The sequence below is a fragment of the Myodes glareolus genome, chromosome 9, assembly GCF_982192425.1.
Source record: "Myodes glareolus chromosome 9, mMyoGla1.1, whole genome shotgun sequence".
Lineage (NCBI taxonomy): Eukaryota > Metazoa > Chordata > Mammalia > Rodentia > Cricetidae > Myodes > Myodes glareolus.
Genome location: NC_142034.1, coordinates 72,994,875 through 73,013,103, shown reverse-complemented (window position 1 = coordinate 73,013,103; position 18,229 = coordinate 72,994,875). Strand labels below are relative to the sequence as shown.

Sequence of the window (18,229 nt, the reverse complement as noted above, 5' to 3'; positions counted from 1 at the left end):
AGTGAGGCTCAGTCTGGGTGAAAGCCCTTAGGTTAGGATCTGGGGCCAGCAACCTTTAGACGGCTCAGCAGCTAAAGGTGCCACCAGGCTAGACCGCCTGAGTTCTGTCCCCAGGACCCACATGGTAGAGGGAGAGAACTGACTCCTGGGAGTTGTCCTCTGACCTCCACACAAGCGCCATGGTGCTCTCACCCACGCAACACCCAATAAATAAGTTCAATAAAAAGGTTTAATGAGGAATCAGATTATCACAGGGCATGGGGCAAATCTCACTAGAAACAGAAACCCTGCTGCAGGCGTCTCCCGGGACTCAGCACCACCCACAGCCCTCGCCTGGCTAAACTCACAGTGCCCAGGGAAGCAGGGCCTGCAAAGTCTCCAGCATCAGTCACGGGGCATCGACAACCCAGGTCCCAGAGGACAGTGTGAGCTCGGGGCTGAAATGCGGTCTGCGAGACAGGGCCCCAGCCTGGGACCAATTTCGAAATGAATAACTCAGTTGGACTGTTTGGAATTAATCAAGCGAACAAAAAAGAACCACGAATGCCACAAACTCATATGCTTTCTTACACTCCCCTAGTTCAAAAACAGCTTTGATTGTAAAAATATAATTAGTTAAATGATTCATCTGTAATACCCCCAAATTCATGTGCTTTTTTAAATTTTAACATCCTCTGGTTCATGCACATCTGACCCCTGCAGGGCGACTCCCAGCCCCCCCCCCACCCGAGATGCTGGGCAGAGTGAGGAGGGGTGAAAGCAGACTTCCTGAGTCCCCCATAATGGTCCCCAGATTGGAACCTCAAAGACAGAGCCAGCTGGGCCTGCAGAAGAGGGCCTCCATCCTGGCTTTCTCCCCAGCCCTCTTCCCTGAGGCAGAACAAAACAGGTACTTCTGGAGTCCCACCATTGCCTGGGGCTAGTGCTGGGTAGGTCTAGCTCTCTGTTCCTCAGTTTCCCTTGAATGCCCCAGGTGAGGCAGTCAAGGAAAGGGAGGGGAGATGAGCACAGCCAGCCAGGAAGCTCCTGTGTTCAGGTTCCAGGGCCCACGGGGCCTCCTGACTCCTGACCAGAGGTCACTGCAGAAGAGGAAATAGCACTGTGTGAGTCCAGGTCCCAGGCAGAGGAGGGTGGCTCCTCACTTTGCTGGCTGCCAGTTATCCATCATAGAGTGGGACCCGAAGGTGGGTGGCTGCTTGGCATCCTCCTCACTTCACACACAGCCTCCTGCATGAAGAAGCAGGTTCACAGACATGAACTAGGTCAGTGACCCATGTTCAGGTCTCCCCCAATAAAGACTGGAGAGGAGACAGGTGTGGGGGTAGGAAGCGCTTCCTGCAGCTCCCATAACTTGAGAAAGTATGAGCCTTAGGTCCCCATAGACTGTGACCTCAGGCATATCCCAACCCCTCTGAGAAATGCTCCTGGCATCCCCAGGAGATCCAAGTAGTTAACTCCCGGGAAGCCCCAGGGCTGAGCATTCACACTAAGTCCAGTGAATGACAGTTCCTGTCACTCTATGGTCACCCAGTCCAACAACGGGGAACCCTTGAGGCTGGCAGAGCTCTGCATGGGTAAGCATCCTAAAAGCAGAATGTCCTGACTGGCCTCCCATGCTGTGACTCCATGGCAGGAGCTGGCTAGAACCAGCAGATAGCGGGTCAAGGTTGCCCTCTAGTGCTCGTAGATCAGACACCAGTGCTGGGGGAAACTGGATTATTTATTTGTTCACGGACTTGCAGTCATTTTGTCAGAAACGTTGTTCAACAAATGTTTACTGTGTTCTCAGCTCAGGGCTCTGGCATTTTAGATGCAGTAACAAGAACTACAAGAACTACATCTCAGGCTCCTCACCTCTGGGGAACCTATGACTGATCAAAAGAGTCACAATTCACGTAAGCTCCAGCTTCGCAGTCTGTGGTTGGTGCCTAAAGGGTTTGAGTTGGCTGTGAGTACCTGTAAGGCCACAGCAGGAAGCCAAGGCTGCTGCCTGAGGGAAGGAAGATGTGATGTAAGAACAAAAGCTCTAGAGCGGGACTGGGAATGGAGCCCACTTAGTAGTTGGTCTAACATCAACCAAGCCTTGGGTTTGATCTCTGTACCACATAAAAGCCAGTCATGATGGCGCCCACCAACAATCCCAGCACTCAAGAGGTTGAGGAAAGAGGATCAAGAGTTCAAGGTCTTCCTTGCCTATGTGATGAGTTCAAAACAAGCCTGAGCTGTGTGAGACCCTCTCTCAAAACAGAGGCTAACCGATGCCTTTAGTCCCAACATGAAGTAGGCAGATCTCTGAGTCTGAGGGCCAGCCTAGTCTACACAGTGAGTCCCAGGTCAGTCAGTGAGACCCTGTCTCAAAGAAAAAGAAAGACAAAAGCAATGCAAAAACCAGATGGGTGCTGGCAAATGGGGATGTGCAATGCCCCCACCCCCACCCCCCTCTCTCCCCCCAGCCCTCCACAAGGCCAGGAGGAGGAGGAGGAAACAGCTGTGGCAGCTGGCCTCATTGAGGGGTCAACTGCTTTCTTCCTCCAACGTCTAAGTCCCTGGGGAGCCATCCCACCCATTCCACCCCCCTATCCCAAAGGACGTGGGCATCCAAGAAAAATGGCAGGGACACAGCCAGCATGGCATCCTTTCTTCCTTGTCTGTTTGGGAAGTCAGGGATGGAAGACAGTGGAGGCTGGTCTGGGAAGGAAGCGAGTCGTGCTAGGGAGTATAGAAGGACCAGAGAGACAGTTCAGCTCCAGAAATGTGAGATAATGAACTCACTGGTGTCTTGCAGGCTTCAGCCAGATAAGTAGAAAAAAAAAGTCAACTCAAAAGTTTAGAGAACTAGGGAGCTTGGGCATCTAAATGGGGCCCCAGAATCAGTCCACATAGCACAATCCTCACGGCGTTTTCTGATATTTCAAGCAAAGGTGGGAATCCCTTTTTGCTGGGGGCATCGCTTTTTCTGCCTCTGTTGTCTGTGGAAATCAAGGAAGAGCCATGCAGCGGCTCCAGGTGGGAGAACTGGAGAGGGTTGCTTGGCGGAATATTGCCTCCTGCTGGAGTCTACCTCCAATGTACAAGAGAGGGGAGGGGAGAAGTCTAGGAAATCATGTGTGAGTAGACAGGGGAGTCCAGAAGCAGGCACCCCGTCAGAACAAGGGCAAAGCAGGGGCTTGGCCTGTATATGGCCTAGGGACTTTGGGTGAACAAGGAGAGAGAGAGAGAGAGAGAGAGAGAGAGAGAGAGAGAGAGAGAGAGAGCATCCACAGTTCAATCAACCGTGAGGTGTCTCTGTCACTGGTCCCTGGGTCCAGCGAGAAGTTGGCGCCACACAATGGTCCACTTGGTGCTGAAAGGGTACCCAAGCCTGTCTGCTATGTCTAGTGATTCCCAGCACACAGCATCTCAGACAGACACAGCCTAAGTCCCCACTCCCATACCCCATTCCCCCACAGCCACTAGAAGTCAAGGCCCTTTATCCCCTCCTCCCCAAAGAGGAGCAATTTTCCCTGATACCTGACAAGGTAATCATGCCTCTCCCCACCACATACCAGTAATGGGTGAATAAGTAATTTAAGCAGATATTTGGGATCAGTTCAAAGGCTTAGTGCTTTATATACCACCTCTTCCAGCCATGGTGTGTGATGGGGACATAGATGTAATTGCTTCCAGCCAACACAGGCCACTCACTGAGCAAGCCCTCTCCACCAAATAGAAGCCAGCTGCTTTCGTGGCTCAGAAGCTCACAGCTGAAAGAGACCTAGGCCAAGGGTTGCACACCCGTGCCCCTCCAGAGCCGGCAGGTCACTCTCCCAGCCAGGCAGCGGATGTGGAGCAGGAGAGAGTGAGCCAGGGCCCTGGAGCCTGGAGCTGTGAGCAGCTGAGAAGGCAGCACAGCCCTGGGCAGGCAAGATCATGTCCCAAGGGCTGGGAGGTCTTCCTACTTTTTAAGACACTTCCAAACTTCCTCATAGTGAAGTGAGTTGCCAGGCTCTTTTGTTTCAACGTGGCTGCTAATTTGGTTGGTTTGAGGTTTGGTGGTGGTGGTAGTGGTGGGTTTTGTTTTTATTTTTTAACCTCATGGTGGTAACTTGACAAAACCTCTAGTCTTTGATATTGCGTAATGACATCATCAAATGTATATCTAATATTTATTTGTGTATGTGTGTGTGTGTGTGTATGTATGTGTGTGTGAGAGAGAGAGAGAGGCTGTGCACACCACAGTCTGCATGTGGGAGGTCAGAGGACAGTCTGAGGTAGCCAGTTCTCTCCCTGCACCATACGGGTTTCAGGGACTGAATTCGGGTTGTCAGACTCGGCAGTGAGTCTGAACCACCTCACGAGCCCTCATCTGCACATCTCATACAAAGTTCACACTTGAGAATGTGTGATCAACTGACAAAAGCATTGCAAAAAATAATAATACTTTAAATAAGTTTGCAGTTTTAGTTTGGGCTGCATTTGTAGCCGTCCTCCACCACATGCAGCCTAAACACACCTGTGAGTCTTCAGCTTGCCATGACTTGGGGTGCAGAGGCAACTCCGCCAAGCACCCAGGCCTAGGGTCTCTGGAAAGAACAGCAGGCCACTAGCAGGACACAAGCCAGGGCCAGATCCCCCACACTGAGGCCCTTTCTTCACTTGCCCCGGGGCAGGGAACTCAAGTTTGGGAAATTGGGAAACCTAGACCAGAACCACAGTCCATGTGGACGCAAGCAGCCAGGCCTGAGAAATCAGAACCATATGGGGCTGACCTGCCTGGAGGGGGCTGCCCCCTACTCCCGCCCACTGGCCGGCCCTGGTAAAGGCTGGGACAAGGTTCATGGAGCTTTCGTGGAGTAACGCACACTTCCCCGGCTGGGACCTCAGACCCCACCAGCCTTGTAATTTGATGAATCGTCAACATCTGGGGCTTAATTACTAGGTCCTGAACTGATAATCCTGGTAAGCCCCTCATCCAGGGGCCCAGGCCCAATGCATTTTGAGAGCTCCATTTCCCCAGCAGGAGCTGTCAGCATTAATTACTGTAAGAAAGCAACACAGTCACCCAGCTTTGCTTGCATCTAAACATGGCCAGTTTGTTGGTCTGGTTCCTTCCTGCCAATCACAGGGATGGTGCGCCACAGTAAGAAGGACCCAACTCAATCCAGACATGATGATTACCCATAATCCTAGCAGAGGGCGATGGGAGCAGGAGCATCAGGAGTTCAAGGCCAGCTATAGGAGGCTCTGTCTAAAACATAAAAACAGAACAGGGCCAGAGAGATGGTTCCGTGGGTAGAGGCACTTGCTCTCAAGCCTGTTGAGCAGAGTTCAATCCCCAAAACTCCCAAAGTGGAAGGAGAGAGCTGATGCCCAGAAGTTGGCCTCTGACCCCCTCATGCACGCACACACACACTCACACAAATAAATAAATGCACTTTTAAAAACGAAGAAGGACCATCTCCTCCCAGATAACCTCCTTCCCCACCCTTGCCCTGGTGGAGGCAGCAGATATCAGCCCCTGACTGACCTTGCCATTCCCAACATGGGGTGGCACCCACAGCTTTCAGTGACTGGTCCTCTTGAGCCCCCAGGGATGGAGCCTCCAGGCCCAACAACCCAGACTTACTTTGTCAGTAACCCTCTCCTGGGGGCTGGAGTGATGGGTCACTCCAGTCAGTGATTTAGAGCCCTGACTGTTCTTCCAGAGGACCCAGGTTCAATTCCCAGCTCCCACATGGCAACTTACAACTGTCTGTAACTCCAGTTACCGGGCATCCGACACCACCACACAGATATGCAGGCAGGCAAAACACCAATGCAGGGCTGGAGAGATGGCTCAGTGGTGAAGAGCACTGGCTGCTCTTCCAGAGGTCCTGAGTTCAATTCACAGCAACCACATGGTGGCTCACAACCATCTGTAATGAGATCTGGTGCCCTCTTCTGGTGTGTGGGCATACATGGAAGCAGAATGTTGTATACACAATAACTAACTAAATAAATAAATCTCTAAAATTCTTCCTCTTATTTAAAAAAAAACAAACAATGCATGTAAAAATAAAAGGGATCCAACGTCCTCTTCTAGCCTTTGTTGGCACACATAATTACAAATAAAATAAATCATTTTATAGATGGACCTAATATTATTTACTTTTTTATTTGTCCATTTATTTGTGTGCTTTGCCTGTATATAAGCATGTGGACCGTGTGCCTGCTTGGTGCCCATGGAGACCAGAGGGCATCAGATCTCTGGAGCTGGGGTTACCAAGGGCTGTGAACCATTAAGTAGGTTCTGAGAACCAAACCCAGGCCCCCTGCAACAACATCAGCATGTGCTCTCAACCACTGGGCCATCATTTCAGCCCCAAATAGTGTTTTTAAAAGGTTCCGGGAGTTGTGGCTCACATCTTTAATCCTAGCATTTTGGAAGCGGAGGTAAGTGGATCTCTGTGAGTTTGAGAGGCCAGCCTGGTCTATATACTGAGTTCCAGGCCACCGGGACTACAGTATTAGTAGGTAATCCAGCCTACCCACTCAGAAAGCCACATGAAGTTCACTCCCAGCCCTGCTGCTGCTGGGGCCAATCCAAACCCTGATTCCAAGTCAGCTAACCTGAAGCTATTCCCTGTCTTGGGTTGCTGACCTGGGACCTAACTTGAACTTGTCACTCGAGAGAATGGCATAACTCCTACCTTATACAAACTCAAAGCCTGGGCCATCCCGGTCACTGAATGAGGCAAGAGATTGAGCCTGCCTGGGGCTTTGCTCTCAATTCATGTGCAGCCTGTGGTTTTATTTGCTTCTCGAACATCCAGAAACATCCGGGAGCCAGCTGATCTCCTCGAGGAAAAGTGACTTCAAGCACAACTGAGACTTGTAAACAGCTGTGGGGTTTCACGGAGGGCAGAAGGTGATGAAAACCTCTGGTGGATCCCACGACTTTGATCAGGAAGGAGAGGGGTTCCCACAGGCAGGATAGTATGGATCAGAGGAGGAATTTGAACCCAGGCCGAGCAAGGCTCAGGACACTTTACTCCTTGGTATTTCTAGCAGGAAATTCAAGAAGAGCGGGAGTAGCTGTTGGTTCCCCACTGTCTGAGACAGGGGTGGGTCGCTTTGATGGGAAAGACACCCACCCCTAATCCTACTGCCAAGAGCATCCAGCCAGTCTGGAGCTCTGTCCTTCCAATCTGCCTGGACTTTGTCCTGCCATAACTAGCCAGACCACACAACAGCCAGATCTGTTCTGGAATTAGCCAGACTCCTTCCCTGAGGCATCTCTCTCTCTCTCTCTCTCTCTCTCTCTCTCTCTCTCTCTCTCTCTCTTTCTCTTATCCAGAGCCAGGCTTAGGCCCTTTTCCAGACATGGGAATGCCTACTTTGCAAACAACCCATATAGCCTCATACCTGGGTTGTTATGCTTAGTCCTAGCCAGGCCCTGAGATGGAGGACAGGGCACCCATGAGACTGGGAAAACTGCCGCTCAAAAACCTACCATCTAGATCTGAACAAGGCTTACGGGAAATAAGCCTTCTCTACAGAGTAAAGTAAGTGTTTCTCAAACTTTCTGGACCGCAAAATCTCTCCATGGGCAAATCAACGGGATAGGGGACCATAGAGCATCAGTCTGAGGAAGGTAGAGGAGAAATGAATAGTTCCCCCTAGGAAGTTACCCAGCTCAGAGCAATTCAGGCCTCCTCTTCCCACTCCCATCTTCTGCAGGATACAAGGGACAACACAAGCATGTCATCAAGTTAGGCAGGTCCCTCTGACGATAAAGCAGGATGTCCTTTTCTTCTCCCTACCTCTCAGCCCTGCCACCCCCTCCACTCTCCCCACCCCGCTCCTCAGTGGCCACTGACTCTCATTAACCACCCTCCACCCAGCAGTCTCTCAGAGGCCCAAACACTCACCCAGAAGGGGAGTTTATTCAGAGGCCTAGGGACACCTTCCTCACCTGGGCTTCATCAGAGATGAGCCAGAACCACCTCTGCAGGTCATGACTGGATCAGCTCTGTCCTAAAGATCAGGACCCCAGCACTCCCTGCTTTAGTTGGGCCCTTCTCTGACCACACTGCCTCCCTCCCTTCATGTTCACCACATCCAAGCTAGATACTAGTCCCCAAGTACTTTTTCCCCAAATAGCTCTTCCTAACCATTTCCACTACCCCCAGCCCAAAGCTGAACACGGCCCCTTCTTGGCTATGAAGTGCCAGGGATCATCCGTTATCTGTCCCTTTTCTCCTTCCTCCCTCATGCGACAAGTTGACATCCCTCACCTGCAAATCTGAAGTGCTCCCAAGTCAGAGACTTTCTGAGTGTCAGCATAACACCCCATCTGGAAAATTCTACAGCGTGACACTGTTCTTTGGAGACAGAATTATTAATAGCATGCAAAATTACCTTCAAGATATGTAAATAATATGTAAATGAAATATAAATGCATTGCATGTCTGCACTTGGGACTATCTCCAAGATATCTCATTATGTAAATGCAAACATTCCAAAATGCAAAAAGGAAAAATCCAAAATGCATGTGTCCCAAGCCTTTTGGATGAAGGATAATCAACCTGTATTTGCATATGTATGATGAGCTACTACAGGGATGGGATCCCAGTCCAAACAAAAATGGCTGACATGACATGTCAAATCTACCTTATGCCCAGAACCTGCTGTTAATGAAGTATGTTAAATAATTGTGTGCATGAAGCGAAGTTTCACCACGTGAAAGAGTTCGCTGGTTGGGCTTTGTGTTGCAACATGAAATTTCAGAGTTTGAGACAGGGTCCTGTGTAGCTCAGGCTGACCTTGAACTCATTATGGAGCTGAAGATGACCTTAGACTTACAGATCCTCCTGCCTCCACTTTCCGAAGACTGGGATTTCGGGTGTGCCTGGTGTTTATGAAGTGCTGGGCATTGAACCCAGAGGTTTGGGCATGCTAGGCAAACACTTTACCAACTGAGCTACAGCCAAGCCCGGAGCTCAGGTTTTCTGATGAGCAATGTTTGACCCAAGCATTCCCTGGCCACAAATTCCACATCAGGCCTCACTCATGGGCTCAAGAGTCAGGGATGGAAACTTTCTTCTCAACTGTGGTAGACACGCAGAACACACATTAACCGTGTGTCACTTGAGACCATCAGGCTATATTGCCAGGAACAGGGACAAATGAGCCACTCTAGGATGTAGAGAAACCTGGAAGATTTCATGGAAGAGAAGGTAATCAAGCTAGAGAGAGTGGTGGTGCACACCTTTAATCCCAGCACTTGGGCAGAGGCAGGTGAATCTCTGTGAGCTCAAGGCCAACCTGGTCTACAGGGCAAGTTCCAGGACAGCCAGGCTACACAGAGAAACCCTATCTCAAAAAAAAACGAAAACAAACAAACAGGTTGGAGAGATGGCTCAGCCATTAAGAGCATTGACAGCTCTTCTAGAGGTCCTGAGTTCAGTGCCCAGCAATCACATGGTGGCTTACAGTCATCTATAATGAGAGCTGATGCCCTTTTCTGGCATGCAGGTGTACATGCTCATTGAATAGCATATGCATAAAATAAATAAATCTTAATGAAAGAAAAAAGTAAAGAAAAGATATGCAGAGAAAAGGGTGAGCCAGGCAGGGGGACGGTGTGTGCAAAGACTCAGAAGGGCGGGCTGCAGGCTATGCTCCTGGGGACAAAGGTGAAGTACATTTAAACGTTTCTTAAAAAAAAAAAAAAGTGACATACATATGGGGGTGAGGGGACCATAGTGACAAAGACAGGGACTTGCAGTGACCGAGCAACCCTGGTCTGCAGAATCTCCACATGCTGTATCCTTCTAGGGTGAGATCTGTTCAGTAAACAGGTAGATAGAGAGGCAAAGGGTCTCCCTTAGGGTCAGGGGCCTTCTGCAGACACAACAGAGGCCCAGTGGCCCTAAGGTACCCTACTGTCAGCTCTGGCCCCAGTATTGTCTAGAAATCTCAGCCCTTATTGCTATTGTCACATGCCACAGCAGAACCTAAGTGACAGCTACTCCAGTCTCATTGGCTTAAGGGAAACCCAAGTGTGCAGAAGTGTCTGGACCACCGCAGCACTACAGCTGCAAGCCCTCAGCACTGTCTTTCTCTTGGACTCTCAGCTCTGTTTCTTTTCTGTGGCGTTCTCTCTCTCGAGCAACATGGGGGGGGGGGGGAGACAGGTAAGGAACCCTGGTCTAATTCCATTGGGAGAAAAGAACCCCTTTTCCCCTTGAGAGTACCATTTGCAGTCCCAAGCGTGATGCTCATGGCTCAGCCTGCATCCCAGGCCTGCGCCTATCACTTTGTAAAAGCGCATGGTCATTGCCCACCCTCAACAGCCCCACCTAATGATGGGGAGCACTTTAGAGAAGAATTGGGGTTCTGTTATCAGAGAAGGGGATTCTGAATGGCTGACTACACACAAATGCCCTCCCCTGGCCACGTGCAGGACAGGCTTTGCTTTCTTGTCACTTGTCACCATATATAATGCACTGGGGTCCTAAGACGTGGAAGGGATGCTCCTGTATGTGACACTTGTTCTCTCTCATATTTCAGGGACCTCTGGGTCTGGACGGCAAGCCAGTAAGTCACCACGACAGTACCAGATGGTCCTGGGGTAGGGCTGCCACTGTGAGGGTAAAATGACCATGGGGCACTTCAGGAAATTGAGAAGTTAGTTCAGCAGCTGTAGTATAGCAAGACAAAGCCGCTTGTCATGTGATTTCAAATCCACCTCCACCGTCTGCTGACTAAGTAACCATGGAGATGTTATTTCCCCTTCTTGCCTCTAAGAACCTCTTCTAGGGGATGTTAGGGAGTTCTAGGGAACCGTGGGTAGCATAGTCCCCAGCATTTAGTCAGTGCTCAAGGTCTACAAGTCCATCCCAACAGACCCTAGACACAGAATGTCTAACACATTCTCAAGACTTCCATGATGGGCGTCAGGCTACTAAGTTCTCAATACCTGTTCCAGGAGTCCACGGTCCACAGGCATCCTCAGCAGATGAACAAGGTGCACAGGGAAATATAAGCACAGTTAAATAAATAACGGGGTATAGGTGAACGGGTAGGCAGATAGGTGTGCTGGTAGGTGAGTGGTGGATGGATGAATTAATGGATGGGTAGACAGATGAGTGGGTGGTTGAAAGGATGGAGAGATGGGTAGATACGTGGATAAATGAGTGCATGGGTGGGGGTGAGCAGATGGATAGGTAGGTGGATGGGTGGATGGATGCATGCATGGATGGATGCATGCATGGATGCATGGATGGATGGAAAGCAAATGAGTGAATGCATGGATAAATGAGTGGATGAGAAGGTTGATAGACGAGTGGAATAGATAAATGAGTAGATGGATGGATGAATGCATGCATTCATGCATGAATGGGTAAATGAATTAGTGGGAAACAGGTAGATGGGTACATAGATGGATAAATGGGAGGTAGGAAAAGAGTGACTGTATGGATAAATGGGTGGGTGAATGGGTGGGTGACCTATTAAAGGACAGATGGGTGGAGCCTAAAATTTAAGGAGCCACTGCTCTTAAAGGCAAGTATTCTAGAGACTAGAAGGCAACTCTGGACAATGGCTCCTCGCCAGCAGAGACAAAGCGTGGACTATGTGAGTCCTCTGGGCAGAAAAACTAGTATATGCACCCTTTTCCTGCTCAGAGGATACCCGTGGACCCTTGCTGCTGACCCCCAAACCCTCACCTCCATCACACTGAGGGCAGAGGTGGAGAGTCCAGGAGACAGCGAGGATAACTTGACAGGCCTGTGTAGTGTTCCACTCACATGCCCGCAGCTCTGCTAGCCCCACGTGTCCCCCTGCCCTCACGGCCATGGGTCAGCCAGAAGTGGAGCCAGCCTGTCACCTCACTCATGCCTGTTCTTTCTCTGTCTTCCTTGCCCAGGGACTTCCGGGCCCCAAAGGGGAAAAGGTGAGTGCAGCTGGATGCTGTCTGAACACTGTGCACTAATGAAGGATGCCAGCAACCAACTCCAAACCTCAGTTCCAGAGCGATAAACTGAGCAAGTCGGCCCCCTGCTCCCGAGCCTCCAATGCCCCATCTGTAGAGTGGAGCAAGCAATGCCAATGCCTGTCTCCTAAAAGGGTCGCATACCCAAATACCACATGCTGGGAGTGTTGGATCTGGTATATGGTGTCCCAGCAAAACAAAACAAAGGCAGTTTGTGCAGTGAGCAGGGTGCCCAGAGGGCTTGGAGCTTAAATGATGATGGTAGATGAAGTCCTCTGTGGGGAAGACACCCCTTTAGAGACACAAGTGGGAGAGGGTTATCAAGGCAGCCCCTCATGAAGTAAGTGGATGGGTGGGTAGATGGGTGACTGAACGGATGGATGGATGGATGGATGGATGGATGGATGGATGGATGGATGGATGGATGGATGGGAGGGTAGATGGGTGAGAAGATGAATGAATTAGTATGTAGATGAATAAATAAACAGATGGCTATATAAATAGATGGCCCATCCATTGATAAATAGATGGAGCCTAGACTCCAAAGGGCTACTACCCTTGAAGGGACTGTATGCTTTTAGACATGAAATCTGACAGTTCCGGGCAATGGCCCCTTTGGTACTTGGCATTAAACATAGGACTCACCAAGTTCCTTGGAAGGGAGCAGAAGAGATTTCTGCGGACATGATGGTGGAATCTGAAGAAAGAGGGACCAGAACAGAGCTCAGAGGTCACATGCAGCTATGCCTGGGTGATGTGGTCACTCAGGGACAAACCAATCAGTGCCCCTAGCTGTCAACAGAGCTGAAAAAGTCACGGAAAGACACAGGAGCTGGTGGCTCAGAACCTCCTCTCAGCAGTCCAGATCCACCGCTGTGTAGTTTTACCCAGCTGCGAGGGCCTCAGTTTGTCCATCTGTATAAAAGCAGCCTCACAGAGCTATGGGGAGGTCTCATGAGGTCATGCTCTGAATGGTCTTTGTTAGTGGGTGGATGAGACGCTGCTGCAACTGGTAGGTATCATGACTGTCTTCCTGGCTGATTCTGGCTGATGCCACCAAAGCTATAGGAACAACTCCAGGGCTTTGAGATCAAAGAGAAACAGGCTCCTGTGTATGCATAACCCACTGTGTCAAAGCTCACGACTTTATTATTTCCCACTAGTCCAGGACTCAGGAATTGCAAGAGGATACAGAGCAAGCAGCTGTCCCAGAGGCCACACTGTGTGTGGGAACTTGAATGTCTGGGGTGCAGCCATACATGCGGCCCTCCCTGACTTCAGTTTGCCAACTGTGTGACCTTGGGCATACTGCCTAACCTCATTGGAGATGAAGGTTGAAAATAAGTCCTGCCCATTGTTTCATTAGAATTTATGCCAAGCACAGAGAGAAGGTTCAAGAGGAAATGAGGAGAAATAACTGTAATGAGTAGCCATTCATTTCCCTGTGTTTGGTCCCCAGGGTGCACCGGGAGACTTCGGCCCGCGGGTAAGAATGGAGCACCACCTCCCTCATCCGCTACACATGGTTTGTTTAACATTATTATAATAAGGCGTTTCTAGCATTTTCTTGGGGGTCCTGGCTTACCACAGCTTATTCCAGAAACAGGCGAGTGAGACACCCCTTCCTCTCCACCTTTGTCCCGCCGTGGAAGCCCCCAGGTACCCTCACCTGATTGAGGCTGCTCCCTCCCACACAGATGACAGTATCTGGCAGATGTCCTGGTTGTCATGCTTGTCGCCATGGTGACCAGACAGTGGGGATAGCCCTGGTCACAACCAGATGCTGATCATCTCATGAGACAGCTGGCGCTCAGGAAAAAGTGGAGGTCCTGAGGTCTGGAGTTCTGATCCTGGAGCTCAGTCTTGTTACCTCAGACCCATGGCCTTGACAACCAGACCCATGACCTTGAAAGTCACTTTCCCAGAGCTTCAGGTGTGAGGGGATGACAGCTGCCACCACCAGCCCTCCCAAAGCGAGTTCTGTGAAGATTCATCATAACCATAAATGTCAGTAGTGGACAGCAGCACTCAGCATAGGGACAGGAGACAGGTGTCCCCTTCAGCCCATCTGTGTGCCCCGGATCCAGAAACCTAGAAGTGCTTGTGCTGAATCTTCATCATGGATCCTCATTTGTGCCCCAGCAATGCTGAAGCACGCATGGGCAGCCCGTTTTGGCGGTTCCCCAGTTGTTCCTGTCCTGGGCAGTCCTAGGTGCTTGTGCTATTGTCATACCCAGGGTTCCACAGTCTTCCTTTATGCTGTCTGTCCAGCGTGTTTGGGGTCTTGCTCTTCACCTTATCCCGTGCTCTCCTCTAAGCAGCGCTGTCTTCGGGTACCTGCCGTCATACATTCTCATAACATGGCTGAAGAAGCTCAGGTGCTGTTGCCGTATCCTGTAGTTTACTTCCTTCTGTAGATGGAGATGTTTCTTATTGTCATCATTGCACAGACCGTCTCCTCGTGTGACACCTAGAATCCTCCTGAGACACGCCATCTCAAACACAGTCAGCCGCTGTTCTGAGGAGCGTTTCATTGTCCAGGTTTCGGAGTTGTAAAAAAAGGCAGCTCAAGACAAGTGTCTCATAGACTTGTAGTTTTTTTGTTGTTGTTACATTTCTTGCTGACTGAACCTTTCCTAGTGCCTGGAATGCAACCCTCACTATCCCTATCTGCCTCTTGGGCATCTGAAATAGTTCCCTCCTTTGAACTGAGGTTTCCTCCCAGATAGACAAAGTTGACTGTTTGCTTGAGGTTCTGGTTCTTTATTACAATGATAAAATCCTTGTGTGCCCTTCCCTTGTGATGTGTCTCGGTCTTCTTGATGTTTGCTCTCACACCAAGGTTTTCACTGACTTCCACCACTCTATTTACCATGGCCTGCAGCTCATTTGAACATTCAGCAAGCAGTGCTGTATCATCAGCGAAATTCAAGTTATTGATTCGTACACCACCTATCTCCTCATCCTCCAGGGCTGTTGCTCTTATTAACTCCAGGAATATATTAAAGAGCATGGTGAGGGGACACATCCCTGCAACACTCCTGCGATTGTCTTAAACTGTTCACTTAGTTCTCCACAGACTTTGACTGATTCAAAGGTCTCTTTATAGGCATTTTCTAGTATCCTTATGATTTTTCTCTGATAGCTTCCTCTGCCTCACTCCTGTCAATATTTAATATTCCCCCATCGTCTCTGGTGTTTGAGTGGCTGCCGAAATGTTTCTCATTGTATTCTATGTTGACAGCATTAGGGTCATGGTACAGGGTGTCATGGTATTGTCTCCATCTTTGCTTTATTTCCCCTGGTCCTGTTAATAAATGTCCTTGCCCATCTTTAATCACCCGAATCTGAGGAGCACATCTGGCAGTTATCCGTCTGATAGCCTCGTAGACAAGATGTGTTTTATTATCGAGTCTAGCCTCTTCGACCTCTTTGCGTATACCTTGTATGTACAGCCCTCCATCCTTCTTCGCTCTTCTTTAGCCCTCCCTGCACAGACAGTTGTGGTGTTAACTGCCTGCGGGTTGCCTCTTCATTTGCTCTTTAGCTTCCTTCTTTCTTCCTTCAGATTGATCATCTCTGCAGTAAGACCTTCTACTGGTGTTGCCCTTTCGGCATAACCAAGCACCTCCTCTGAAGCCTCCTGTGTAGCTCTTTTGATTTTCTCCCATTCACATTTGTGAAGGGCTGTTTAATGATTTCCCTCATCTTCTTTCCAGAGGTTCCCTTGTGCCCTCTCGGTACAGCTGGGATCATCAGCTATTTGCGAACCATCTTCCGGTTCACAAACATGCCGAATCTTAGGTGGTCTCTAAAAGTGGATCTCAGCAGAGGAGCACTTAAGTAACCCTAGATAGGGTGTCCTCACCATTTCTGGAATGTCCTGGGCAGAGTACCCTGATTGCAGAGACTAAAGGGTAGGCATTGGATGCCCAGAGAAAGACTGGGTCACATGGAAGAAGGTTTGGGGCCCCAGGTTGAGCGCAAAGGTCACTCACTCACCAAGAGTCTGCCACCTTGGGGCGGGATTAGGTGGAAAATGAGAGAGCTGCTTGGACCCAGAGACTCTGTCTATGGCAGAGGAAGAGGGGGAAGGAGAAAGGGCGGAGCACACGAGCTGGGGCTTTGTGGTCAGGGTAGGCAAGCAAGACCCAGCCAGCTCTGCAATTTCAAGGCTCAGAGCCCAGGTTATATAAAATGGCAACAGTGGGGCCCACGTCACAGGGCGTTTGCTGTGATAACAAGAGCTGGAGCAGGCAGGGGAATGAATCATGCTGAGTTTTGATGGGAAGAGCTATCCCTTGTTGCGCCATTGACAGAGGTCAGGACCAGGACCATAGAGGTGGTGAGATTTCTCTGAAGTCCAAGAAAGGATATTCCCCTTACTCTGTGGCTGCTGGGGGAAAGACTGGTTTCAGATGGGCTTTATGGAAGTTAATCTTCCTGATAGGGTTGTCCAGTCTGCAATGACCAGGAACCATCTCTGGTCCTGGGTTCACCAAATAGAACGTTTCTTCCCAAGCTCCTTGCCTTCCCAGGGATACCCTGCCTCCTATCATGTCGGCCCAGCCATCTGTGGACTAACTCCTTCCCACAGAAAGACATAATGACTTGAAAGGAGAATTCACCCTTTTCTCTCAGGGTTCCCAGAGTTAGCTAAGGTCTCCCTTATGGCTGCAAGCAGGGTGTTCTGGGGGTCCAGGTGATGACGCCCCTCACATGGCTGTTGTTGGTGTGTCTCTTCCCTCTCAGCTGGGAAGCAGCCACGGGTGGTTTCCCATGCATCCTGGGGCTTCCTCCCAAATTTGGCAGTGGGTTCCTAGAGAGGCTTCTGCAAGCAGCTTTCTAAGAAGCGGGAAGCGACAACTGTCACACCTGTTAGGAGCTCCACCCAGTGTGGACCCAGCGTCACACCTGCTGCATGCCATCCTAGTCTGGTCTGGTCTGGTCTGGTCCAGTCTGTCACAGGAGGTGGAGAAATGGGTGGTGGTTCATTCGGCAAACCCAGCCACAAACTGCCTTTCTCTGGGCTGCAGTAGGTGGCACTTGGCCTTGTGATTTTTGCAATCCTCTCCCTACTTCCTGACCACACCGCCTGTTTGCCATCTAGATGGTTTTCCCACGGCTCAACGCAGGCTTTATAAGTAGAGACCATCGTGGGTACAGCCTCCATGTCCTCAAGGTAGACCAGCTGAGTGAGGGGGCCTGGCCTGCTGGTTTGCTGTGCTCCCCAACCCCTACTCACCCCGTGTTTTCAGGGCCAGACCTCAGTCATCCAATCCTGGAGAGAGAGGGGAGATGGTTACAGGAAGAAATAAAGTGGTATATACCTTACTCCGAGTAGCAGGAGGCAGAGCAGGCAAATCTCTGTGGGTTCAAGGCTAACCTGGTCTACAAAGCATGCTCTGAACCAGCCAGGGCTAGGGAGGTCTACATAGTGAGACCTTGTCTCAAAAAACAAAAACAAAAACAAAAACATGTACAGGAGGCCAAAAAATCCTTTTTGTCTTGAATCCAAACCAGGAGCGCCCAATCTGGAGTCTCTGAGCTATGAACAAATGAACAGCAGGAGGGAGAATTGAATCCTTCTGGATTCAATATTGAATAAAATAGGAATGTCCACTCATCTTTGCTGAGACAGGATATCCTAATCACAATGCTAATTTGGGGTCTGAACTTATAAGTCTTTGATCAGAGCCCTGGCCATGCCATACTGAGCAGGAAATCTGAATGGTGGCCATAGAGAACTGCCAGCCACTCGTTGAGAAACTTGAGGGATATGGTTTGCTAGAGAGGTGATCTCTTTCCTGGCAAGGGGAGGAGACACAGACTGGAATCTGAAAAAGACCAGTTGCAGTTTCAGCACGAGATTTGAATCCCCAGAACTGAAACAAAGGACCCAATGGGTATAGCAGTCTGCCTGTAATTCCAGCTTCAGAAGGCAGACAAGATCCCCAGGGCAAGCTGGCCAGCAAGACGAGCCTCATCTACCCAGCTCTGGCTCTTATGGAGAGACTCTGCCTCCGTGAATAAGGTGGAAGCGCTATCGAGGATGATTCCTGACATCGACCTCAGGCCTCCACACGCACACTGCACATGTGCATGCATACATATGTGTGCCCGTGTATGTGCAAATACACACACACAATGAGAAAAAAAACTAAAATTAGAAGCTGGAAAGATGACTACTGATCGGTTAAGAGCACTGACTCCTTTTGCAGAGGACCCAGATTAGATTCCCAGCACCCACATGCTGTTCACAATCAACTTTAA

The 18,229-nt window shown here is 49.9% G+C and overlaps 1 protein-coding gene across 1 annotated transcript in view; it reads left to right on the top strand.

Annotated features, from left to right (window-relative positions):
• Col23a1 (collagen type XXIII alpha 1 chain) overlaps window positions 1-18,229 on the top strand; it is a 287,023-nt gene that overhangs the window by 243,034 nt on the left and 25,760 nt on the right. Inside the window, exons 6-8 of the mRNA XM_087910673.1 lie at window positions 10,534-10,560; window positions 11,891-11,917; window positions 13,416-13,442. Coding sequence (XP_087766799.1) covers window positions 10,534-10,560; window positions 11,891-11,917; window positions 13,416-13,442 — 81 coding nt within the window. The remainder of the gene's footprint in view (window positions 1-10,533; window positions 10,561-11,890; window positions 11,918-13,415; window positions 13,443-18,229) is intronic.